The sequence below is a fragment of the Sturnira hondurensis genome, unplaced genomic scaffold (assembly GCF_014824575.4).
Source record: "Sturnira hondurensis isolate 20B ecotype Veracruz unplaced genomic scaffold, ASM1482457v3 Scaffold0008640, whole genome shotgun sequence".
NCBI lineage: Eukaryota > Metazoa > Chordata > Mammalia > Chiroptera > Phyllostomidae > Sturnira > Sturnira hondurensis.
This window is the reverse complement of record NW_028081271.1, coordinates 14,442,336-14,468,713: the sequence shown is the minus strand read 5'-3', so window position 1 is coordinate 14,468,713 and position 26,378 is coordinate 14,442,336. Positions and strand designations below refer to the sequence as shown.

Below are 26,378 nucleotides of genomic sequence, written 5' to 3'. Positions count from 1 at the left end.
AGTCATTATAAAAAAACAAATAAACTTTATATCTTTATAAGAGCTAATTCATGCATAAATTTTAGCATCTATTCTCAGTTCCCTCTCTTCTGTATTTTACACCATTTGTATTTGTACAGCTTCCCTGGTACCCACAGGGGATATGTTCCAAGACCACCAATGGATGCCTGATACCATGGATAATACCAAACCTGATACAAACAAACCTATGATAAGTTTAATTTACAAATTAGGCACAGTAAGAGATCAACAATAACTAATAAAGAAGTAGAACAATTATAACAATATACTGTCATTAAAGTTATGTGAACACAGTCTGTCTCTCAAAGTATCTTACTGTACTGCACTCACCTGTTCACTTAAAGGAAAAACTTTGCAGCTTCTCTCTCGCCTATCCAAAGTGCCAGCATCATTATTCTTGCACCTTGGGGCCATTATTAAGTAGAATAAGGGTGACCTGAACACAAGCTCTGTGACACTGTAACAGCAGTTCCGATAGCAGAGACAGCTACTAAGGGACTAATGGCTGGGGGAGCAGATTCAGCATGGGTGCACGGGCCAAAGGGTGGATGATGCCTGTCCTGGACAGGACAGAATGGGGCCGAGAAGATTTCATCTCACTACTCAGAATGGTGAGCATTTTAAAACGTATGAATTGTTTATTTCTGCAACTGTTTATTTCTGCAATTTTTTTCTACGTAATATTTCAGACCATGGTTGACAATGGGTAACTAAAAACACAGAAAGGGAAACTGTGGATAAGGGGGAACTACTGTATTTAGATTTGTGAGTTTAATGAGAGATCAGGCATTTAAAAACCTTTAAGGATTTTTTTTTTTTTAAGATTAGGTTATTTGCTTAAGTACAGCTTACCAGTTGCCATGACGACAACATTATCTCTCCGTTCTTCCAGTACAGAATGAATCACTTTCCACTGAACCCTAGAAAATGAAAACACAAAAGGCTGTTTTGTTTTACTAACAAGAAACCCAGGGGACAAATTGAAAGCAATTTAATTTTTCTATTTCCTCTAATAGAAATTCTTTTACACTCTTGAGCTTCAATATAAAAATGTATGAACCCTAGAACTCTAAACTTAGGCTACACGGATGCATGCATGTGCACTTAAGATCTGCAAGTGTACATACACTTAAGGGTTGACCGTTTCCTTGCATGTAAATTTTATACCAATAAATAAATAAATAAATAAATATTTTACTATAGTTAATTACTTATATGCCAAAGTATTTATGAAGAAGTGTAATGATGTCCAAAATTTATCTTGTGATGCCTTTTAAAAACTGGACTGAGCCCTGGCTGGTGTGGTTCAGTGGACTGAGTGTGGGCCTGTGGACCAAGGGGTCTCCAGTTCGGTTCCCAGTCAAGGTACATGCCTGGGTCCCCCAGGCCAGGTCCCCAGTTGGGGGCACATGGGTGACAGCCACACATTAATGTTTATCTCCCTCTCTTTCTCCTTCCCTTCCCTTTTCTTCTCTCTAAAAAATAAATAAAATTGATTTTTAAAAAATGACTGAGTAAGGAAATAGGTAGAGGGATGATCAATGAATGTGTTACTATATATGGTAAAATGTTGAATATACAGGTATTCATAGTAAAAATATTCTTTCAAATTCACTGTTTATTTCCAAACATTTGTTTAATAAAACACTGCAGGAAAAACCAATTGGAAGTTGTTCTATTCTTCCTTATCTGAATGCTGGTTACATGGGGAGACCTCATTTGGGAAAATTCACTGATCTGTACATTTATGTGCACTTTGCTGTATATAGGACAAAGTTAATTTTTTTTTAAATTTTGAGATCAAAGGGAAAGAAGAAATAAATGCCTCTATGGATTAAAGTTGAAGTTCTTAGAAGACAAAAAAAAATTCAATCTAGATATCCACATTTTTATTAGTTTTATTCAAATGTATTTGTTCCTCATTTCACATTAATGCTCGTAAATGTATCCACTTAATTGTAAATATATTTGAATTATATTAAAATTGTAATATTATCACTGTTCTTCAAACTGTTGTCTTATGAATTTCTATTATATCAGCATGCTTTGAACATTAAGATTTTTAGAGCAGGCACACAGATACTTATTTAATGAAAAACAAGTCAGCATTAAATTAAGATTCATTTACTAATGTATTTAAAGTAGTTTCTATCTAGAACTCTCTATGGTAAGAAAAACCATTTTTCCTCACTATAAAAATAATTTGCAGCCCTGGGTGGCATACCTCAGTGGATTGAGCAAGGGCCTGTGAACCAAACAACCATGGTTCGATTCCTAGTCAGGGCACATGCCTGAGTCGCAGGCCAGTTCCCAGCAGGGGAAGCAGGAGAGGCAACCATACATTGATATTTCTTTCCCTCTCTCCTTTTCTTCCCCTCTAAAGATAAATAAAATCTTTTAAAAATAAATAAATAAAAATAATTTGCAGGCATGAGTTTTATGTAAATATTATTTCAAACTAACTTTGTAGTCACAGGAAATACAATGTCACATACATAAACTATAGTGAAATTGTGTGATTTCTGTTAAGTGGATGGATTATTTGCCTATTTTGCCTTGTGAAGAAAAGAATAATACGCAATTTAACTAACTGAGAATATACTCACGGCTTAAACCTGGAATGGCCAAAGTAAGACTTGAGGCAAATAATTTGCTCTGCATTTGGTCCTGGTATCGAATGGTCTTAAAATAAAATAAAATGGGTACTTGTGTTAAAATAGAAGTACACGTAGTGCGAGGGAATAAAAGTTTTTTTTCATTGGCTTCCTATAAAGAATAGAGTGGTAGATAGGTTATAGTAGGTTACTACTATTTTGACTTTTTTAAAATTTGTTGTTCAAGTACAGTTTTCTGTCCTTTACTCCCATCCCAGCCCACCCCACCCCCCCAGTGCTCCCCACCTCACTCCCATTTCCACGCCCCTTAGTTGTTGTCCATGTGTCCTTTATACTAGTTCCTGTGAATCCTTCCCCTATTTCCCCTGAAATTCCCTCCCCTCTCCCTTCTGGTCACTGTCCCCCTGTTCTCTATTTCACTGTGTTTGGTTATATTTTGCTTGCTTGTTTGTTTTGTCGTTTAGCTTCCCATTAAAGGTGAGATCATATGGTATTTGTCTTTCAACGCCTGGCTTATTTCACTTAGCATAATGTTATTTTCTGACTTTTAAATCCAACCAATTTGGGCCTCTCAGCACCAGTTATGACTCCAACTAAACATTTTGGTAATTACCTAATTCTAAGGATCAGAACTTTGTTATGGCTCACACTTTGCCAGCACTGTAAAAAAATGATGTTTTGGTATTTGCTACATTTCTAAAAATTAACATTAGACTCAACCATGGTGAGTAATATACCAATGCACATTTTACAAGATACCCAACTTTCAACTAATGGTATAATCAGGATTACATTACAATCACCAATGAAATCCATAGATAAAATCTTTCTCTTACTTATAACTCCACCAAATCTTTCACCAAAATCTAACTGCACAGCACAAGGAACATATGTTAAATTTACTCAGCTGATTTTCATTTTCTACTCAGGATGCAGGGTTCACAAGTGGCCAAGAAAGAACAACGCAAAGAATCAACATAATTCACCTCTAAACAAATAAAAATTCATCATTATAGTTCTCAGCCTTAACAATTCTATATAGGAAACTAAATTGATTTGGAGATGTCATATGTGTACTTAATACAAGAAAACAAGTGGGGAAACATTTTTTAACATCTTCATATACTCCTCACCTACAAAATATTCTTTAGATTTTCACTTTATGACATTGATGAAACTTACCTCTAGAGAGAGTTCTACTTCATGAGAAGACCCCATAGTTTGCTACAATATTCTATTCTATTATTTACATTTAAATAACAGGAGGTTCACTTAGTGAATTCTTTACTGTATAGTTAAGCATATACAGTATGAAAATAAGTCGCCCTGGCTGGTGTAGCTCAGTGGATTCAGCGCGGGCCTGCGAACCACACAATCGCGGTTCGATTCCCAGTCAGGGCACATGCCTGGGTTGCAGGCCAGTTCCCAGGAGGGGACTCATGAGAAGCAAGCATACATTGATATTTCTCTCCCTCTCTCCTTCCCTTCCCCTCTAAAGATAAATAAATAAAATCTTAAAAAAAAAAAAAAGAAGTCTATTTTGCTATTTTACATTGTGCCACTTATTTTAATAAACTCCTGCAAAACAGACATTATATATCTATGCTATTTATAATAATGTTTAACATCAATAATTAATGATTCTTCACTAATAATTTTATAATTTTGACAAACAAAACATAAATCAGGATGAAAAGTTTCACATCACCACACTCACCAATTGACACGGAACTTTTATAACTCTTTTACAAATAATACAATAGTGCTTTATGATGACCAGAAAACTAAGGGACTTAATGACAACTTTAGAGAACCTAATGATCTACATGCCACAAAATCCTTGACCCCCAAAATGTTTAAAAACTGAACCCTAAATTTAAAGTCAGTGGTAGGTATCAGAGGTGGGTCATTCCAAACACAGCACAGTGTTTACCTTCATTTTCTTCTTCCTCCTCTTCAATAGCTTCATTCTCATCTTCATCAGCTTCATCCTCATCTTCATCTTCTTTTGAAGAATCATCCAGATTTTTTTCCACTTCTGTGCATTTTGAATTAATTGGATCAACTCTGCCCCTGTTTAGGTTTTCTAAAGACTGAAAGTTTAAAAATAAAATTTTTTAATATTGTATTTATTTTTAGAGAGAGGGAAGAGTGAGAGAGAAACATCAATGTGTGGTTGCCTTTCATGTGTCCCCAACTGGGAACCTGGCCTGCAACCTAGGCATGTGCCCTGACTGGGAATCGAACCAGCAACGCTTTGCTTCACAGGCTCATGCTCAATCCACTGAGCTACACCAGCCAGGGTGAAAAATAATTTTAAAAGGAAAATCATTGACAGTGTCGTATCTTTTTCACCAAACACAAAAAGAGTATCATTAACAGAGCCTACAATTTTGCTCAAATCTGACAGATGAGCAAGCGAAACCACAAAAGAACATGTGTGCTCCAGTTTAAATACGTGCTCAAAAACAGTTTCTAAGGCACAAGGCCAAAGCTGGAACACTTTGGCATACACAGGGGTCATTAAGAGCACATAATGAAATGTCTCGAGGGAGAGTTATCATAAAGTTTGAGTTTAGATCATTTAAAACATTCTTTCTTTATCATACTTCCGTATTTTCCATTCCCAAGTGGCAGACGCCGATTTTAATGTTATTTTTGCAATGAGTTTCTCTATATCACACATCAGTCACAGTCTTTTAAAGAAATCTTATGGTTTAAATTATAAGAAAATAATGAATGTGTTTTGGAAATTGTCAAAACAACAACAAAAAAATTCAAATAATTTTAGAACTATTACAAATGTGAAATAAAGTTTTTTGTTTTTATTTTTTTTGACAATATCTGGTTTTCTTCCTTGAATAAAGATTAGCTATTTAAAGAACCTTAGGTTATTTCAAAATTGTATCATTTGTAAAATTTTTTACTGACAAGTGATGGAAAGAAATATTAAACCACAGTTGCTATTTTCCATTTTTATTAAAACTTCCATTTAATAAGTTTGACTTTAAATATTTTTTTAAATGTATTCATTTCAGATCTGGAAAATAAAAATAAAAGTTGTTTCTGATTATTTATTCAAGTCAACAAACACACTTCAATAAGCATTTTGGAAATCAAGTTCTCTCACTTGATTCTCTCAGGTTGCCTTCTAAGAGGTTCGATATATGTTTGTAGAAGCCCACAGGTATACTATAAATGTACTACCTAAACAGCAGTCCTCAGAGAAATGGTTAACCAATAAAGGGATATAATTTAGCATTTATTTACTATTATTACTATTCACTAATCTTTATTAAACACTTACAAAATGCCAGGCTCTACTAAGCTCTTCAAAAGGACACCTTATGTAATAATTATAATTGTTAGAACTGAGTATCGAAGAGGCTAGGAAATACGCTCCAAGTCACACAGCTATAAATGGAGAAGCTATGATTAGAATGCATCTGTAAATTCAGCATCCACACTCCTAATCACTACCCACTACTCTGTCTCAAAACTAAAGAATCAGAAACCTAATCTCTTTTCATTAAAAAAAAAATCTTATCAATCTAAAAAAATTAGGAATAAAAAGTATGCATAACTGTGAACTTCTACACATGCATTTTCACTTCATTTGGCTAATTAATTTAGACTTTACATTCTTACTGCCCATCCTTGGTTCCCAGGACCTAACAAAACTGGAGGTTGGGTTAAGATATAGAAAATAAATAAATTTCCCAAAATAACCCAACTGGAGGTTGGGTTAATATATAGAAAATAAATAAATTTTAAAGAAAATAATTTCATTTGATAACAGGAGAAAATGCAAACATTTAAAACATTAGAAAATTATATATAAAAATATAAAAAATTATAGTATATGAAACCAAAGAAAGAAAACGGAATATGAAAAAAAAGAGAGAACTTTCAAATAAAAAGCAAGACACATGAATGGGAAGAAAGGGAAACCTATTTCAACAATGGAGAGCTGAATCACAACCTTCACTTCAGGAAAAGATCAAAAGGTTAAAAGAAAGTGATCTAAAAGGGAACACAGAAAACACATTAGTATGTTTTCTAGTCTGTAACAATTAGTATACTACTACTAAAATATTATTCATAGACCATATAAAAATATAAAGAATGATGAACTGGAAAACAAAGTCTAGGGTTACTTAATTGATAGCAATCTCATTGTGGTGAGACCAGTGTAGAATTAGGTAATGTTTAATTAAATGACCTTTGGATAGAACTGGAAGTAATCTTCCATAATGTTAAACATACCTTAAGCATCTCCATTTCTAAATCTTCATCACTTTCAATTACATAAGATGTATCTTCTTCATTATCCTTGGAAGATAAATAAAAGAATGTCAAACATTAATTTCCAGTATAATTGTCTCCATACTCTCTTTTCTACAAAATAAATAGAAAAATTTGTAACACATATTTTATATGTTTATATGATGATAAGATAGAAAGAAGGGAAAGAGGGTGGTAGGGAGAAAGAGAGAAGGAGGAGTAAACATATAAACAAAGAAACAAAAGCACAAATAATAAGGGAAAGAAAAATATACAATTAGAAAGATGAAAAAGATAGATAAACAGACTTGAAATAAAGCCCACACTCTAAATGAGAATACAAAATACTAAGTTCAACTATCACTAAACAATGCCAAACTGTGTTTCCCAAACTTTTTGAGTACAAGAATTTCTTTGCAAGGTTGAAAAATTCTCTACAAAGCCAGGAACAATAGTTGTTTTTATCTACCCACTTATTTTAAAAACATCCAAAAAGTACTATGATTATAAAAATAGCTTTAAATAATCAATATTTTACAATAGCATCTACATATATTTGAAAAAGAGTGTCAGTGAGTTATCTATTTAGCTATTGCTGACACTTAGGTATGAGGAACCTTTACAAAAATCTGGCCATTCCCAGGAAGCACATGCCCCCAAACACAGGAAACTGCACAAAGAAATATAGAAAAAAGACCGCTCCAAAATGTCTACCCTCTAAATTGTAAGTAGGAAAAAAAGTATAGCCTTAATTAACCTGAAAATATTAAGCTTTAAAAAATTTTTTTTAATTAGATCTATACAAAGAGAAAAAACTTTTACTTTTTAAATGGGGTCTTCCATGGATAAAGAAAAAATGCAATAATTATTACATAATAAAAATGGGAATAATTAGGGTAAACGTCAGTCAGATCATGAAATCCTGATCATAATTCTGTGTCATCATACGAAACATCATTTTAAAGTGCAGACATGATAGGAGATTTCTAAGAAATTAAAGGGCAGAAAATTTTACCCTTTGCGACAGTATGGATGGACCTGGAGAACATTAAGCTAAGCAAAATAAGCTTGTCAGAGAAAGACAAATACCATATAATTTAACTCAATGAACAAACTGAACTAACAGGCAAAACAGACACAGACTCATAGCCAGGAACAGCTGCGGGGGCGGGGTGGGCGTTGGAGGGGGTGGAGGGATGGAACGAAAAAGAAGAAAACAAGAGACAGAACTCATGGCCAACAATGTGGTGACTGAAGGGTAGGGGTGCGGGGAGGGGGGGTGTGCATGCAAGAGGGTAGAGCAGCGATCAATGGTGATGGAAAACACACAATAAAAATAAATAAAATAAAATAAATTAAAAGGTCACACAGACGTTACCAAAAGATGTTTCCTAAAAAGGGAATCTGTTTTATAAACCATTGGTATGAAAATAATTTGAAAACAATTTTAAAATAAAATGCATTCACATACTGATAGAAGTGATTGCCAATTATTGGCCAAAATATAGAGAATTCTTCAAGTGCTTAGACTCCGCCATTAGAAAACTGAGGGGGACATAACCCTATTAAATTACTTTAAGATCAAATTTCTAAAAGCTTAGACAGGTTTGTAAAAAAATGTATAAAACTCTACAGAGTAGAGATTTTAAATCTCTACTGAGATTTTAAAAATCATAGGTAATTTTTTAAACTAATAAAAAATGAATGAGATAAAACTATAAGATTGTAGCCCTGGCTGGTGTAGCTCAGTGGATTGAGCGCGGGCCTGTGAACTACACAATTGCGGTTCAATTCCCAGTCAGGGCACATGCCTGGGTTGCAGGCCACTTCCCAGCAGGGGACTCATGAGAGGGAACCATACATTGATATTTCTCTCCTTCCCTTCCTTTCTAAAGATAAATAAATAAAATCTTTAAATATATATATATATATTAAAAACTATAAGATTGCATGATGTCTCTTTTTATGATCTGTCTTTACAATAAAAGATATATGATTCCTCTAATACAACTTCGTTATTTTTAAAAATACATTTAATTTAGCCAGGAGAAAAACAAAATCTCACAAATTAAACTAATCTAATCAGAACGTAATAACTAGAAATCTAAACATGAAGTTCAGAGAGAATATAGAATGTTTAATAATAATCTATCATGAAAAAAACATAGATTACCAACTCTTCTGATAACAGCAAGGTTAGTGTTAAGCAAAAGCAACAGTTTATTATAAACCTTCTCACTACAGCAAATAAAGAACATCTGTATGAGTAAATCAAACTACTCCCCAAAGTAAAGTTTGGAAGAGTAAATACTAGCAGACATGTAGGGAATCCAAAAAAGAAAGTAAAAAAATTTATTAGATAAGAGGCAGGAGTAATGTAAAAATAGCAAATTACAATAAATATATGTTGTAAATAATTTGCTATTTACAATAAATATATTGTAAATAGCAAATTACAATAAATATATATTACAATAAATATATATAGTGTTATTACACTATAACATATGTCCACATGAAACTATAAGATGCTGCTTATTATAGTAAGTTGGGGGTAGCAATACATGGCTCACAAGCCAAGTCCAGCCCACTTTTTGTTTCTTTCAAGTTTTACTGACACACAGACCAGCTGATTTGTTTATATTTGTCTATACCTGCTTTCACACTAAACTGACAGCATTCAGTACTTACAACAGAGACTGTGTGGTCTGCAAGGCCTACAATATCTACTATGTGCCCCTTTACATAAAAAACTAGCTGACCCTGTGGCTGAATGAAAACTGTCTTCTCTTTACTTAGTACCTCAGAGTTGCACGTAACATCGCTAAGATGTTTTTCTTGAGCCTGCTGTTCCAAAACTTGGAGTTCATATTCTGTAACACCCAACGACATCAAACACATTCTTTCTGTATCCTCTTTCAACTTATTGTCTTTCAGCCCATCTTCAAAGCCATCTTCTTGTTTCACTTCATTTCCAAACATATTTTCTCCATCATGGGTAAATAAATTATCAAATGCTGGGTCCCATGTCTCCTCTTTAACTTCAGGAAAAACTTTATCTTCTCTAATTTGTTTTTGTTGCACTGTACCAGCAGCTGGGTCTTCCAAAGGCAGCGAGTTAAAATTACTGCTGGGCCTCAGGTCAGTCTCCGCAGAACCAAGAATCGCCTTCTTCAGGGAACGTAGATTTTCTGAAATATCCTTCAATAGTACAGAAACCCTAAAAAAATTAAGAGAAGTTAATTTAACTTTAACTACATTAACTATAGGGACAATATGTTAATGCTTTTGAATGAGTAGAAACTTTCTAAACTGACTTCACTTCAAGGACACGTTTTATTTTTCACTTACACACTGGATTAAATTTGTTCCTCATTCCCTAGTGCCCACTATATACTTACAGCTGGCAGACTACTCCCTAATACAGCAAGGCATCTCTGCACTCAACAGTTGACCTTGACCTGTATGCTTATTCAGTGCAGCAATAGTTGGTCCCATAGTAAATGTTCATGCCAGCCATACTTTTTATGCTAATTAATTTAACTAAATGTAAATCAAATTGATACATAACCACTAAAAAAAAAAACCCACCATTTCCCTGAATTTTAAGTTGAACCCGTGATGTGGAAAGACTTAGCAAATTTCCTCTTAAAAAAAAAAGTTTTGTCTGATTATAGTTCAAATAACTGTAACAATTTAGAGGAATAATCTTAGGACTCTATTAAGATTGCTTCAAGTGTCTTAACCTTTCACTCCATTGTAAAGAAACTGAAACTGGAAATTGTAGATGATACGTATAGGTATGTTTAAACAAAGAACATTCTGAAAGACTCCACACATCAGGCCTATATTTAATGAAAAAGTCGTGATGTATATCAAAAGATTATAAACACATACACCTTAATATGTTAAATTAAAAGAAAATGTTCACAATCTGAAATGAACTGAATTTAACTTCTTAACTATAGTTGCTAATATAACATTTTAACTAAGTGACTTGAAATAGCTACATTAAAACCAAAACTGGTTAACTAAATAGGAAAACTACAGCTAGACTGTAAAATGAGGCAACTATCTTATCTATTGGTTATAGGGCTTTATTACAACAAATTTTAGTTACTTCATAAAAATAGAAATTAAAAGGAATATGTTGAGAAAAGACAAATTTTATTATTTAACTAATGTTTTTGTTTAGCTCTTCTGATTTTTCTGTATTAAAACCAATCCTTAATAAAATCTGGCATGACATAATTTTATTAAATTGATGGAGGTGACACTGGTTCATAAGATTATGTAACTCTTAAGAGTACAGTTCTATGAGACACCACCCGTACGTTGCATTGTGTGTTCACCACTCCAAGTCAGGTCTCCTTCCATCACCATGTGTTTGACCCTATTCATCCTCTCTATCTCCTCCACTGCCCTTCCCTCTGGTAACCACCACACCGTTGTCTGTGTCTACGAGTTTTTGTTTGTTTGTTTATTCATTTGTTGCTTTCTGGTTTACATCCCACATGTGAGTGAAATCATATGGTCAAAGTGACAATAATCAGAACAGTATGCTTTGGCAGAAGAACAGACACACGGACCAATGGAAAAGAATTGGGAGCCCAGAAATAAAACCATATATATAATGGCAAATAATTGTTGACAAAGGAGCCAAACACATACAATGGAAAAAAAAAAAAGCCTCTTCAAGAAATGGTGCTGGGAAAACCTGGAAAACCGCATACAAAAAAATGAAACTAAACTATTTGTTACCACACACAAAAATTAACTAAAAGTACATGGAAGAAAGCATGGCACTAAACTTATGGACCTCGGTTTTAGAGGGATTTTGATGAATTTGACTTCAAAGGCAATGGAAGGCAAAGCAACAACAAACGAATGAGGCTGCATCAGACTCAAAAGTCTCTGCACAGCAAAGGAAACCACCAACCACACAAATGGGAAACCAACCAACTGGGAGGAGGTATTTGTAAACAATACTCCTCATAAGGGGCTAACATCCAAAATACATGCAGAACTCATGTAACTCAACAACAGAAAAACACAATCCAATTTAAAAATGGGAGAGGACCCAAACAGACTCCTCTCCCAGGAAGACTTACAAATGGCCAACAGATACATGAAAAGATGCTCAGTTTCACTAGCTAAGAGAGGAATACAAATCAAACCACAACGACAGGCCAACTCATACCTGTTACAATGGTTATTATCAATAAAACAAGAATTAACAAGTGCTAGAGAGGCTATGAGGAAAAAGAAACCTTCATATACTGCTGGTGGGAATGTAAACTGGTACAGACACTGTGGAAAACTGTATGAAGGATTCTCCAAAAATTAATAGAACTACTATAGTAAACACCCTTTTCTGGGTATCTACCCCAAAATTGTGAAAACACTTATCTGTAAAGATATACGTATTCCTGTGTTCACTGCAGCTCTATTCACAGTGGTCAAGGCATGGCAACAACCTACAGGTCCTCCCATGGATGACCACACCAAAAGATGCGGTGCACACACAGTGGAATACCATACTACTCAAGCCATAACAAAAGATGACATACTGCCATTTGCAACAACATAAATGGGTCTAGGGTGTCCAACCTTTTGGCGTCTCTGGGCCACATTGGAAGAAGAGGAGCTGTCTTGGGCCACACATTAAATACACTGCAACATGTAATCACAAAAATATCTCATAATGTTTTAAGTAAATTTACAATTTTGTGTTGGGCCACGTTCATAGCAACCCTGGGCCTCATGTGGCCTGCAGACCACAGGTTGGACATCCAGGGAGAGAATATCATGCTAAGTTGAAGTCAGACTGTCATGACTGTCAAAGTTCTGTATTAATGATTCGGATAAAGATTTGATCATTCATGGGAATAAACTATCAAAAGTCCTGAGTTATTTTATGAGTTTTTAAAAATTTTTATTGACTGATTTTTTTGAAAGAGAGAGAAATATCAATTTGTTGTTTCACTTATTTATGCATTCATTGTTTGATTCTTGCTGACCAGGAATCGAACCCTCAACCCTGGCGTATCAGGACAATACTCTAACCAACTGAGCTACGCAGCCAGGTCTCTTTCATGAGTTATTTTCACACTGAAAACAGCACCATTACCAGTACTCCAAAGTTGAGCTCAAGCTTAAGCTGATAAAGTCTACATCAAAAAAACAAAAGCAAAATTAAGTTCAAACCTAAAAGCTCACTAATTCTAACACTCTAAAACTCTTCAAACCTTATTCTAATACCAATATAAGATCTGTATGTAAATACATTAGGGAAACAGGTATGTGCCCCAATGTAACTGTTAAATGCAGAGGGAATGCTGTGACATATACACATAGCAACAGTGGCACACAGATTGATTGACAAGACCGTAAGGACTCATTTATTCCATGCTAACACCAGAGCATAGCACGTTTCATGTAAGGTAACTATTTACTCTGAATACATCAAAAGCTGCCCTGCCTTCTTCAATAATGAATAGTGTGCTTTTCCTTCTTTCACAGGATTGTTATTACACATTAGTAGCCTGCAGACAACCTCAGCACCCAGCAGAATGTCAAGCGTCGGAGAGCAATATGACAGATAAGTACTGAATGTAAATCAAAGACTAATATGTACAGTCCAATATTTTCCCACGTCCCTGAAGCGTAAAGTTGTTCCCTCCTGTAACAAACCTCACACTGCTCTATTTTAAGAGTTTTTAAATTGTATAATTTTGTGCTCTCCTTCAGAGATAGCCAACGGCAACTCCCAGCTACTGTCCTGAGCATAACATTCCTTATCTATACCTGGTTTTCACTGTAACTGGATACCCACGCTTGTCAAACTCTATCTGTAAACAAAGAGCAAATGTGCTCTGACTGCAGCCTCATGCACTCCACTGGAAATACAGTTAAGTGAGCCTGGCCCTGGCTGGTGTAGCTCAGTGGATTGAGCATGGGCCTGCGACTCAGACGATCGTGGTTCGATTCTCAGTCAGGGCACATGCCTGGGTTGCAGGCCAGTTCCCTGCAGACCAACTCCCAGCAGGGGACCCTCGAAAGGCAACCATACATTGATGTTTCTCTCCCTCTCTCCTTCCCTTCCCCTCTAAAGATAAATAAATAAAATCTTTAAAAAAAAAAGTGAGCCTGAATTCACGGTCATGGCATGTATTTTGGCTGTTCCAAGGCCTTTTTTGTTCCCTTCTGGTTCTGAAGTACAATCTAGATATACTAGGTAGTACTGTAGAGCTGTTACAAAGAGCATTAAATTAGAAATTCAACTAGTCCTTGTCTTGACATTAAAGCTTTACAAGATCTATCTTTCCTAAAAACGAATCCAGTATTTTCCATTTTCAAGTTTTAGGGAATTTATTTAGCTTTGGCATTACAAAAAGCATTCACAGATATTTTAATCACTACAACAAAAATCTGAAATACATATATCCATCATATAAATAGTGATTTTTCTTCTTTTATGGAGGGAAAAATGTAAAAATGAGTAAGAAACAGCTTTATTGGTATTCTTCCCCATATGAGAGGTGCATCTTTCAGAAATTCTCAAAGTTACATAAAAACCACTTACACGAATTACTGGGGGGGAAATGACTTTGAAAAAGAACTGCATTTCTATATCATATTTTGAAATTTCTTAATGAAAATACATCATAAATCTTATCCAACAAAGAATACATTAACATCCATTTTGTCACAGTCAGAATTCTATGTCAACTAACCGCTTCCCATTTCTACAAAGTGCCCTTCAACAGAGGCTTGGGTAAAGACGATGTGGTCCACATACACGGCGGAACACTACTCAGCCACGAGAAAGGTGAAGTACTGCCATTCGCAACAACAGGGATGGACTTGAGAGTACTACGCCAAGTGAAATAAATCGGCCAGAGAAAAAGCCAAGAACCACATGATCTCACTCATATGTGGGGAAATAAAGCTGAAACTCAGAGACACAGAAGGACAACAGCAAGGCAGCTAACAGAGGGAAGGGTTGGGAGGTAGTAAAGGGTACAGGGGGCCAAATGTATGGTGATGGAAGGTGATCTGACTTTGGGTGACAGGCACACACGCACTACACAGATCACGGATCACAGAAATGTACACCTGAAACCTACGTGACCCTATGAGCCAATGTCACCCCCCTAAATTTATTTTTTTAAGAATTCTATTTTAACTAAGTCCTTCATATATCTACAAAGTATTTTTGCCTCAAAATTACAATGCTACATTGTAATCGTTCACTGTTCAAGAACAATCCTGCTTTTAGAGACTGAACAACAGATTCATTTAGCAGTGAAGACTAGGGCCAGGCCTGGTTTCAAGCGGAGCTGGCTACGCAGCACCAGTCAGTGGTGCTGTGTCTGTTACAGTGTATGGATTACGTAGAACTCTTATATGACGATCAGATAACAGAAAAATGAAGCTAGCCACTAGGTACAAAAGTTTTTTATTTTAGATCTTTTATTTCATTTATAGATGTTTTATGTACAGAATTTTTTACCGATTTCAAGTGACCAAACTAAATATAATTAAATGAAAGATGTTCAAAAACACAAAGAAAAAGACAACTTTGAATTTTAAATATTTTCCTTCACATGGACTTACAAATTTTATTTTGTTTTGTTTCATAAAACAAAGCAGACAGAAAAGCCTGAAACTTCCTGATGCATAATTCAAAAACTGGAAAGATATTTCTCAAATGTATACATCTATACATATGCATATATTCGAGCACATTTACATGAGTCTACTTTAATGAACGATAATTTCTCACAGATAGGAAAATGCAGTAAGAACAAACAGATTGATAAAAATATAAAAAAAGAAAAAAACACCCTGGCTGGTGTAGCTCAGTGGCTTGAGCGCGGGCCTGTGAGCCAGAGTATCGCGGTTCGATCCCCGGTCAGGGCACATGCCTGGGTTGCAGGCCAGTTCCCAGCAGGGGACACACGAGAGGCAACCACACATTGATATTTCTCTCCCTCTCTCCTTCCCTTCCCCTCTAAAGTTCAATAAATAAAATCTTTAAAAAGAAAAAAAGATGATACTTCACCTCTGTGGATTTTCCAGTTTCTTGACAGCGTCAGGCAGATGCTTAGCCAGACCCACCATCTCCTCAGACATTGCTGTCAATTGCATCCTCACATCACTAGGTGTTACTTCGTCTTCTGAAGGGAAAAAAAGAGTCAATACTAATTTGTAAACCACAAAGCAGAGATATCTAGTTAGACATTTATTTAAACAGCATTAGGACTCACATTTTTATTTTCTTCCTTTAAATAAATTGCAACAAAAAGATTTCCTTATCCTATTTCCAAATCATTTGTCACTTTACTTCCCTTTCAAATTTTTGCTACTTAAGTTTTAGAATAAATTCAAAATGATCTGCATTCATACATATTACAAGCCAGTAGTTATCAACCAAGGCAGAAGACAGAAATGAGAGTCTGAATCCTCTGCACTATTTTCTAATCAGAAATTGATATTATACCAGGAAGGCTGCTTGTTAAACATAGTTTGATAAAATACAGCCTTATCCATCAGCCATTGCTTACTGCCCTCACAATCAGTCTTCACTGTCTAATGAAATGCAAGCCTGTCTAATCACTGATCATCTTCCGAACTCTCAACTTCATTCTGTCTGGCACATCATTCTCCAGCTACACCACAAAACTCACTCTCTTTTTCCAAACCCTTCACCAGCTAAGAAGTCCTTACTCTCCATTACCACTTCCCTTGCCCTTCAAGTAGCCCAGCTCCTGAGAAGCACGTGACATCTGCCGGTCCGACTACTGCAGTTATCTCATCGTCTCAAAACCACATCTTATTCATTGACGATTTTAGCGCCTGGCTCACTGTCTTTCCCTTCACTACCACTCTTGTAATAATTCCTAGTGAGTCCAACATCCACAGAGATGCTCCCCCTAAAAGTGTGGCCTTTTCAGTTCCTTGATCCCTCCTTGTCCTCAACTGACCTCAGCCACCCATTCCCAGAGTTACACCCTGACTTCCTGACTTCTACTGAAGTCAACCACACCCAAACTTGAATGGGAAGCATTCTACCCTCTACAACAGCATCCTCTCTTCCTTTCAAACACACTTTCCAAAATATAGCAATTCTTCCCCGCTTTAGGAGCCAAATCTACTGACTCTGGCACCTTTTCCTCACCCATTATCTTCACCGCTCCCACTTATCAGCATGTCTTACTTCCCTTTCTTAAACATATTACAGTAATCACGTGCTCATTTGGACTCGCTCTTTCACTCCTTCCTCCCTGCATGGTACTTACCTAGCTACAGCCCTACTCTAATTAATCCCACCTTTTTTACCTACTTGATGCCTTGACCCACACAGTTGAATATAGGTGAAAAAAAACACAACTATGACGACTCACCTCACGCAGACCTCAAACCCTCAGTAATGATTGTTAATCATCCCACATTTCCTGCTTTCCCAATCTCAAGATGACGACTTCACACCTCTTTCTTCTCTCCAGCCTCCAAGAGCAGCTTGTCCCTCCATTTACTCAGGGGACGGCTCAACTCTTAGTTCAATAAGAAAACAGAAATGCAACGAAGAGAACCATCTCATCTTCCCACCCCCATCTGCCACTTAGTCTGTGTTGGTATCACTACTCCCATTTACAGCAAGCTGTCTTGAAAGAGCTACCGGCACTCGCTGCCTCAGATTTCCCACTCCCATTTTCCCCTACACTGACTGCACGTAAGCTCTCCGCCCCACCAGGACAGGGCAGCAGCACCTGCAAAGTCACCAAGGAACTCCTACTGGCAAATCCACTGGCTAATGCTAGCTCCTCATCTCACTCAAACTCTCCAAGGCATTTAAAACAGTAACCTCCTCCTACTTAAAAAACGTTTTCTTCACTTAGTTTCTGAACACCACCCCTCCTATACTTGCTCCATCATTACCTCCTCGGTCCCCCTTGCTGCACTCTTCCTGCATACGCAAGTGCCCTGGATGTCAACACCTGGGCCTCTTCTGTTCTTGACTCCATTCCCTCTGCGTTTTCTCTCATCCAGTTTCACCATTTGAACTACTATCTGTATGCTGATGATTCCCAAAGTCGCACCTCCAATGTCAACCTGTCCCTTAACTGCAGAATCACACTGCCAACTAAGATGTCTTCTTAGATATCAATAGGCATTAAAATCTGGCACGTCCAAAACTTAAACCTAGGTTTTTGTCACCAAAACCGTCTCCTTGCCATAATCTTTCCACCAACCGATCTTTCCATTCACTCAGTTAATTCAACCAAAGTATCTTGATTGTCTGCTCAGTCTTGACATCTCTCCCCTTATGGAGAATTCATCAACAAATCCTTCATAATATATACCTTCAAAATATATACAGAATCTATCACTTCTCATCTATATTGCTACCAGCCTAAACCAAACAATTCTTGTCTCTTGCCTGGACGACTACAACAGCCTCCTAGCTGATTTCTTTGCCTAAACACTTGCCCTCTTATAGCAGCCAGAAAAATCCTTTTAAAATAAAAATTTAATCATGCCAGTCTCCTCCTCCAAATCCTGGAAGGGTTTTCCCATCACTCATCATTGCACTTATTTTAATTAATAAAATATGAAGTCAGATTCATAGTCTATAAGGTCCTAAATGATCTGGTTCAAGGTACTTTTCTAGCCACATTTCCTGCTCCTCTCACCCTTCCTTACTTCACTTAGTTACACCTGCTCTTTCTCCACAAGGCAGCCACCACCCTCCCAGACGTGGCTCTTTCTTCCGCTCCGCCTGCAATGTCCTCCCCTGGACATCTATGTGGCTCGTTCCCTCTCACCTCAGTCAAATAAGTGAAGGGGCGTGGTCTCTTTCATTCAGTGAATTTCCCTAGCAACCGGAACAGGGCCTGACCCATAATAAACACCCAACAAATTTGTTATATGAACAAATACATGGATATTCCCTTTCCAAACCCAGCTTCTGGAAAAGAAGTTGTCCCATCATTCCACAACTCCCCTGTTACTAAGGTTATCACACCTTCATGAACCGAAGCCTGTGGACACTCTTCTATTTTAATAGCACAGGCTTTAATGACTCTTCCTCACTGAAACACTCTTTTGCCACCCAGTACCACAAAGCTGCGGTAGCAAAAGGTTACAAATAACTGCCACATTGCCAAGTCTAATGATCAATTCTAAGCGGTCAGTGTCTCAACCTCTCAGCGTAATTTAAACCTGTTGATAACATCCTGCTACTTAAAACATGTTCTCTGGCTTGGCCTTCTACACACCACACTCCTAAGTGTGCACATGCCTGTGGCTACTCCTCTGCTGTCCCCTCCTCCAGGACAACATTAAATACTAGGAGTTCCTCAAGCTTCTTAGCCCCAGTTCTTTATCTCCAACTCCCAATTCTTTATTTTTAACCCCAACTGTCTTCTGAGTTACAGCTGTTTATCTCATGCCTATTGGCCCCTCCTACTTTGCTATCTCCCAGGCTTCCTCCCTCTAGCGTACCTAAAATCAACCTTACAACTCCTCATCTCAAATCTTGCTCCTCCTCTTCAATGTTCTTCATCCCCGTTGCTCATGCCAACAACACCGAAATGATCCCTGACACATGGCTTTCATCATCACATCAAACTCTGTTGAGTCCACAACTCTATAAATCTACTCTGAATCTATCCACTTCTCTCCATTCTCCATTCAACCAAGCCAGTTCACCATCACCTCTCAGTTGGGTTCTTCCCCCGTGACCCTTGCCCTCCTACAATCAACCCATCTTCTGCTCTGCAGCCCAAGTTACTAGTTCATGTAATTCACGTCACCCCTGCATTTAAAACCCTCGATAGCTGTTAGAAGAAAATATAACCTCCTTAACATAGCTTATCTGCTTTCCTTTTTCAGCTTCTCCTTCATTTCTCACCGGGTCATATTCTTTTTTAAGATTTTATTTACTTATTTTTAGAGAGAGGAGAAGGGAGGGAGAGAGGGAGAGAAACAATGATGTAAGAAACATTGATTGGTTGCCTCTCATATGTGCCCCGACCTGGGACTGAACCTGCAACCTTTCACTTTGCGGGATGACACTCAACCCACTGAGCCACACGGTCAGGGCCTCCCGTCATATTCAGTAGTTCACCACACTGAACTACGTCCAACTGCCCATCAATACCACAACTTCTCTTACCTCCGAAACTTTGCACCTGCTGCCGCCTGTGCCTACAACACCCTCCCTCTACTTTCAGCTAGCTAACTCCCCCCTTAGTTCAGGTCTGGCCTTAAACGTAGCTCTCTCCAGGAAACAGTCTCTAGATCAGGGATGTCAAACTCATTTTCACTGGGGGCCACATCAGCCTCATGGTTGCCTTCAAAGGGCTGAATGTAATTTTAGGACTGTATAAGTTAACTACTCCTTAACAGTTGAGCAAGAACTCGGCGTTGCCGCTGGGGAGAAACAAGGTGCAGGGCAGGATAAAACAAGGTGCAGGGCGGTATCTGGTCCACAGGCCTTGCATATGCCAGCTGCGCTCTAGTACCTCCAAATACGACGCACTGGATGTCTCTCCTGGGTGCTGACCACAGCACCGCCTTGTTTTCCGCACGTCAAAAGACTCATCGCCCCTCACGGCAACTGCCTTTTATGTTCATCTATCTCCCCCTCAAAACTGGAGGTTTTCCTCTTAGGAAACAGATTCGTGACAGTCTTGATCACTACTGTGCCTCCAAAACGTAGAGCACTCAACAATACTGAATAAATGAATAAATACATATTTAACTACTATATTGTTTAGTGCTTATTAGCTACCATCTCGGAAATAAGCTAATATTTTAGCAATGTAAAATAATGTATAAATATCATTTTATTTTCTGATGTTCTAATCTATTAATAAGAAAAAACATAATCTTATAACACAAACCAAACTGGTCATTTGAAAATATCATCTATGGATACAACACAGAAATTCGAGAAAGGTGAGGCTGATTCATCTTAATAACAGGATGGAGGGAGAGGGGGAAGGAGGCAGAAAAGAAGGCAAGGAATGCTAATCTTACTTACAATTCACTGGGATACTGGTCAAGTTACTTCACTTCAGATGTCATAATACACATACACATATAATGTGACAGAGAATAAACTTGAGGGTCAAAAAATGTAGTATCACAATGACAGGTACACAGGTACCAGGACTCCAGTACTGACATATAAATATATGTTACTTCAGTGAAAAATATCTTAAACTTTCCTCAAAAGCATTTTCATCAAAGACAAAACTGAAAGTGTAACCTACAAGCAATTCTGCAAACCAGAAAATCAGGAACTCCCTCTGCTGAATTTAAGTCTATTATGAGTCAAATGCGTTCTTATATTTTGTTCTCTAGATCAACTTCATAAACCTATCATCTGCCTTAGTTAACCCAGGTAATTTCCAGCCACATTACCTTTGGCTACAGAGAGTCAGCAGACACTCATCAGAAGTGGGTTTCCATTGAAAAAAGGCCAAGGAATCTTCTACCTCAACACACACAGGAGGGTCTAACACAGAATGCGTGGGTCCCTTCTCACAACAATTATAAAGGACATTGTATAATTTCACATGAGAAGGTCATCCCATAGATTTAAGTTCATTTAGCAAAATCACCTAGTTTAATTGACATCTTAACACACATGATTATTTAAAGTCTCCAAAAGGATGTCACAAGAGTAGTAATAAGAACTCTATACAGATCAATATAGGTGCTTTTAACAGCATGTCCCTTTTAGTGCCCATAACTATTCTATGAAACAGATATTATGCTATCACCCACATTCTTAACATGGGGAAACAGGTAATTCCAGGTCATGTGGCGGGAATTCCACCACTGGTCCACGTGACCAGAAAGCCCAAGCTCTTCCCCTCTACTCCCTCTGTCTGCTATCACCAACCTAATGAGATCTCTGAGAAAGCCAGGCAAGCTGAATGAAGTGGCCATTCTTCTTACAGAAAAACAGCAGAGTTATCCTACCCTGGAGAAAACTTAGAAATTTAAACCAGGGCACACTATAAAGCATCTTACACACTTTAAATATTTGTAGAAAGGATATATTCAATATAATCTCTACACTAAGAGGTAGCTAGTTTTATCACTGATGTTATAAAAGCCACAAAGTCCCAACTACAGAAGCCTAATACGCAGCAATGCTACAAAGCAAAAGCAGTTAAGTCCTGCTTTGCCACAAGTAACATGCCTGAAACCCTAAGCTCTGGCCAAATAGGTGTCAACCAAATGTCGAAACTGCTCAGACACTTAAGAAGTTGTAATAATACTAAATACTTTGCACAGGTGTCAATATTGTTTTTTTGGAGTAAAACCTCACAAAAGAGTACATTCAAATTTTATCTTTTATTTTTAGATCATAGCATACCTTTGTTTATTGAAAACAATTGCACGGCATCACTCAAAATTTCTAATTTTTGATAAATGATGAGACCAGCCTATGGGAAAACAGAAAAATAAAAGATCATACTAAATAACAATCACCAAAATTATGACTCATCTTTACAAAAATCCAAAACAATAATTCCCAAAGCACCCAAAAGCTGAATTCAAGTTACACAAACATTTGGATGCCTTCATCTATTCACCACACCAATTGTGAGAATGGAGAAAGCGGTCTATGCTTTAAAATAGAAGTTTGAGTTTTCGTGTTTTAACATGTAATATTACAAGAAGGTATCCAAATCAAATAACTTTCAAATGGAATCTGACAAAATACAGTCAAGTAAGAGAAGTATGTTTTGACTACAGGTATCTAATTCCACATATCTCATTAAATCAGCTGAGAATGTTATTCAGTGCATAAACAGTCCTTCTAGGTACTGTGATAGGATCAAGTCATACTCACTATTCATGACTAAAAACACCATGGAATTTGAGCTAGTTCTCAACAAGTTTTACATTTTTTTAAAAACAGAACATAAAAGAAAATTACCAACCTATTTTCCACCAAAATTGTTTTGTTTATAAATAAAAGGAGATCCTATTCCTAAAAAATAGATGCAAAAAAAAAAAAAGAAACAAGATATTCATCTACAAATAAAAGGATAAATTAGGATCCTGACAGGGTAGCTCAGTTGGTTGGACCGTTGTCCTGTACACCCAAAGGTTGTGGGTTCAATCCCCAGTCAGGGCACATGTGATCCATGCCCAAGAGACAACTGATCAATATTTCTCTCACACATCGATTTCTTCTCTCCCTCCTCCCTTCCACTCTCTCCCTGCGCGCCCCCCCCCATCCTCTCTCTCTAAAATCAATAAAAATATCCTTGGGTGAGGATTAAAATAAATAAATAATGAATTGAAAGGAGGAACTAGGGAAAAAGTAACTCACTGAGCCGTAAAACGCACTTCACAGCCCCAGTGCTGTGCATGAAGACAAGCCCAGATTTCGCTGTGTGCAAATACGTGAATATGAAAATGCATCTAGCAGCAGCAAGAAGCTAAATCTGGAGGCAATTTTTCTAAATTTTTACCACGTTTTAAATATAAATATAAGAAACAGGGTCAGTTTCAATATAGAAACTGTCTTGTAATTATCTTTATTCTGAAGATGCTTACAAATCAAACACATCATCAATATCGTTTGTGCATACTCAGTCTCAGCACATTAGCCTTTCGTGTTTTCAGCAAGCTCCTATTTTTTTACATACAAATTGGACATTATTTTGGCTTCATGACAATAAAAATAACTGGCACTGAACAATCTGTTGGTTGGTACTTTTTAACTAATACAGAGAATTAACAGCTTCACCAAATGCCTTCCTAAGCATTTTACTGCCCAACTGATTGAAAATATCTTAGCTGAGTTTGTGCCACTAACCACAACAAAATTTTCCTACAGTAATTTACGATAGGTTTAAAAAACACATCAGAGTCTAAAGCTCTTTGGTACGTACATAAGCATCAGTGGCTGCATACAGCTTCTGGTCCTCAGTGAGAGGATAGTTTTTCCAGTTGCTGCAGCGAACAGCATGGTCTTTCCGAAGCTGTTTACCAAAGAGGTGTTTCACCAAACCATTGAGGCTCCAGGACTCCGTAGATTTNCACTAACCACAACAAAATTTTCCTACAGTAATTACGATAGGTTTAAAAAACACATCAGAGTCTAAAGCTCTTTGGTACGTACATAAGCATCAGTGGCTGCATACAGCTTCTGGTCCTCAGTGAGAGGATAGTTTTTCCAGTTGCTGCAGCGAACAGCATGGTCTTTCCGAAGCTGTTTACCAAAGAGGTGTTTCACCAAACCATTGAGGCTCCAGGACTCCGTAGATTTTAGCTAGAAATCATGAACAACCAACATAGCAAAAAATCACTCTCTTCTATTTTCGTACATTCCTAAATACCACCACATGATCATGCCACAAATAAAGCTAAAAATGTTATACCGAAAAGCATAGATAGTCCTCACGAATTTCCTGTCATTAAAATCATCATTTGCAGTCTACACGATCCAAATTTAATTCTGGAATTTCCCCAAAGTAGTCACTAAAAGTCTTGGACTCTAAAACTATTGCTTCATAGTTTTCATAGGGAAATGAAAAAAAACTGAATAGATTGGCAGGCTTTCTACCCCCCAGCCAAATAAATACTTAGCTAAATGTGAGAATTTAGCCTAATGACTATATTAATAAAATATGTGGAACACAGAGGATGGAACTGATGGTCAAATTTCACAAACAGCATCATAGCACAAGAGCTGCATTACCCTCTGCCTTAAAAAAAAAAGGTGTTGGGCATTGATGTAAATGGATTAGAACAGATCAAAGAGATAAACTTAAAATATAATATTTAAATTTGAAAATAATGAAACAAAGTGAAATAATACTAATATACAGAGGCACTTGCTTAAAGAAACTATTTGCTAAGGCAACAGATTAAAATTGAAGGTTTTCGTATGAAACGCTCATTTGAGACTTCTTTATTACAAAACCTTTTTTTTAAAAAACGTCTAACAGTCAGATAGGAGGCACAGTCTGTGCAACACAAAGCTATCTTGCTTGGGAAAATACTGTACGTATTGTCACTACCTTTTCATTGGCAACATCTGTTAGTTCCACAAAACCCTTCAATTTGATGTCAAAGTCGCGTAGAAGTTTCCACTGATCTCCTTCAATTCCAACACCTGCCTTTTTGATTGCTTCATTTTCAAGCAACATTTTTAATCCCTGAGGAAAAACTATAATATTTTATTATTATTTTCATAGGTTCTATTAAGCATGATGGATTTATTTCTACTTCTTACACATTATATGTTTAAATTTACATTAATATTTATGTTAAGTTTCAGATACTCACTTTATTTCTTTTCTTACCTAAAGCAAAAAACCCTGATTGATGCTACCCCTGCTAACACTAACATTACATTTCTGGTCACTTAGCCTCTCTAAACTTCATTCTCTACTCTCTAAAGCAGGAATAATATCAACGTCTGAAAGAAATGTGAAAATTAAATAAAACAAGATATGAATCAATCAGGTGGAACACGAATACTTACATAAGTGTAAGGTAATGAAAGCAGTACCAGCCACACCAAGAGCTTAATTTTATAGGGATAAAATTGGCATAATATAATTATCTACCACACAAAGAAGAAACAAAGACAAGAGATACCAACCTGACATAGAGGAAATATGAAACAGGTAACATTTGCTCTCCGACACACACAACTGAATTAGTGCGACTCTGTTCAGTTGCCCCTTTCGGTATATCGGGGGCCATTCCATGTCGAATCCTACCACGTCTCCCTCAGAAAGACTCATGCTACAGCGGAAAAACGGTGTAAGTTAATTACACTGAAATGTTAACCTCTGCGTAACTAAAGACTTCATCCAAAAAGTTAAAAGACAAGCCTCAGTGGGTAGAAGATATCTGTGATACATATAACTGCTAATGAATAGCCATTAAATATAAAAAATTCCTTGAAAAGTCAGTAAGAAAAAGACAAATAATCCAGCAAAAAAAAGAGAAAAATGCAGACAATTCAAAAAAGCAAATCCAAATGGCCAATAAATCAAAATAAATATATGAAAACATGGAATCTCACTAGATATCAGAGAAATGAAAAATTAAATCTATACCATATTGCATCTATCTGACTAGCAAACATTAAAGCCGCACAGTAATTAAAATAATTCTGCTTCAGGTAAAGATGGAATAACAGTGATCAGACAACTGATTCCTCCCTGAACAAGTAAAAAATTTGGACAAAATACATAAACAGTAGTGTTCAGACACTAAACAGGCAGGGCAGGGCTATGGTCTCCAAGGGAAGGGAAACCAAGGTTGAGCTCTGCGGCTGCCCCCGCTTTCCCCCTGGAACATTCCAGACAGCAGGACAGGGAGGAGACTGCCACGCACTGCTCTGCATGGAGGAGCCAAGGTCTGAGCCAGAGGGATGGAGGCGGGGGAAGTTACAGGTGGAGT

The 26,378-nt window shown here is 36.9% G+C and overlaps 1 protein-coding gene across 10 annotated transcripts in view; it reads right to left on the bottom strand.

The window, feature by feature from the left end:
* WRN (WRN RecQ like helicase) overlaps positions 1-26,378 on the bottom strand; it is a 107,380-nt gene that overhangs the window by 69,566 nt on the left and 11,436 nt on the right. For 7 of the 10 annotated variants that reach the window (XM_037055325.1, XM_037055323.1, XM_037055328.1 and 4 more), the window contains exons 4-13: positions 25,570-25,715; positions 24,983-25,131; positions 24,082-24,231; positions 22,321-22,390; positions 15,988-16,102; positions 9,723-10,140; positions 6,903-6,968; positions 4,570-4,729; positions 2,628-2,703; positions 874-941 (exon numbers count right to left, since the gene is read on the bottom strand). In XM_037055325.1, coding sequence (XP_036911220.1) covers positions 874-941; positions 2,628-2,703; positions 4,570-4,729; positions 6,903-6,968; positions 9,723-10,140; positions 15,988-16,102; positions 22,321-22,390; positions 24,082-24,231; positions 24,983-25,131; positions 25,570-25,715 — 1,418 coding nt within the window. Of the gene's footprint in view, positions 1-873; positions 942-2,627; positions 2,704-4,569; positions 4,730-6,902; positions 6,969-9,722; positions 10,141-15,987; positions 16,103-22,320; positions 22,391-24,081; positions 24,232-24,982; positions 25,132-25,569; positions 25,716-26,378 lie in introns of those variants that run through there. The other 3 variants (XM_037055327.1, XM_037055332.1, XM_037055333.1) reach the window with 3 other exon arrangements.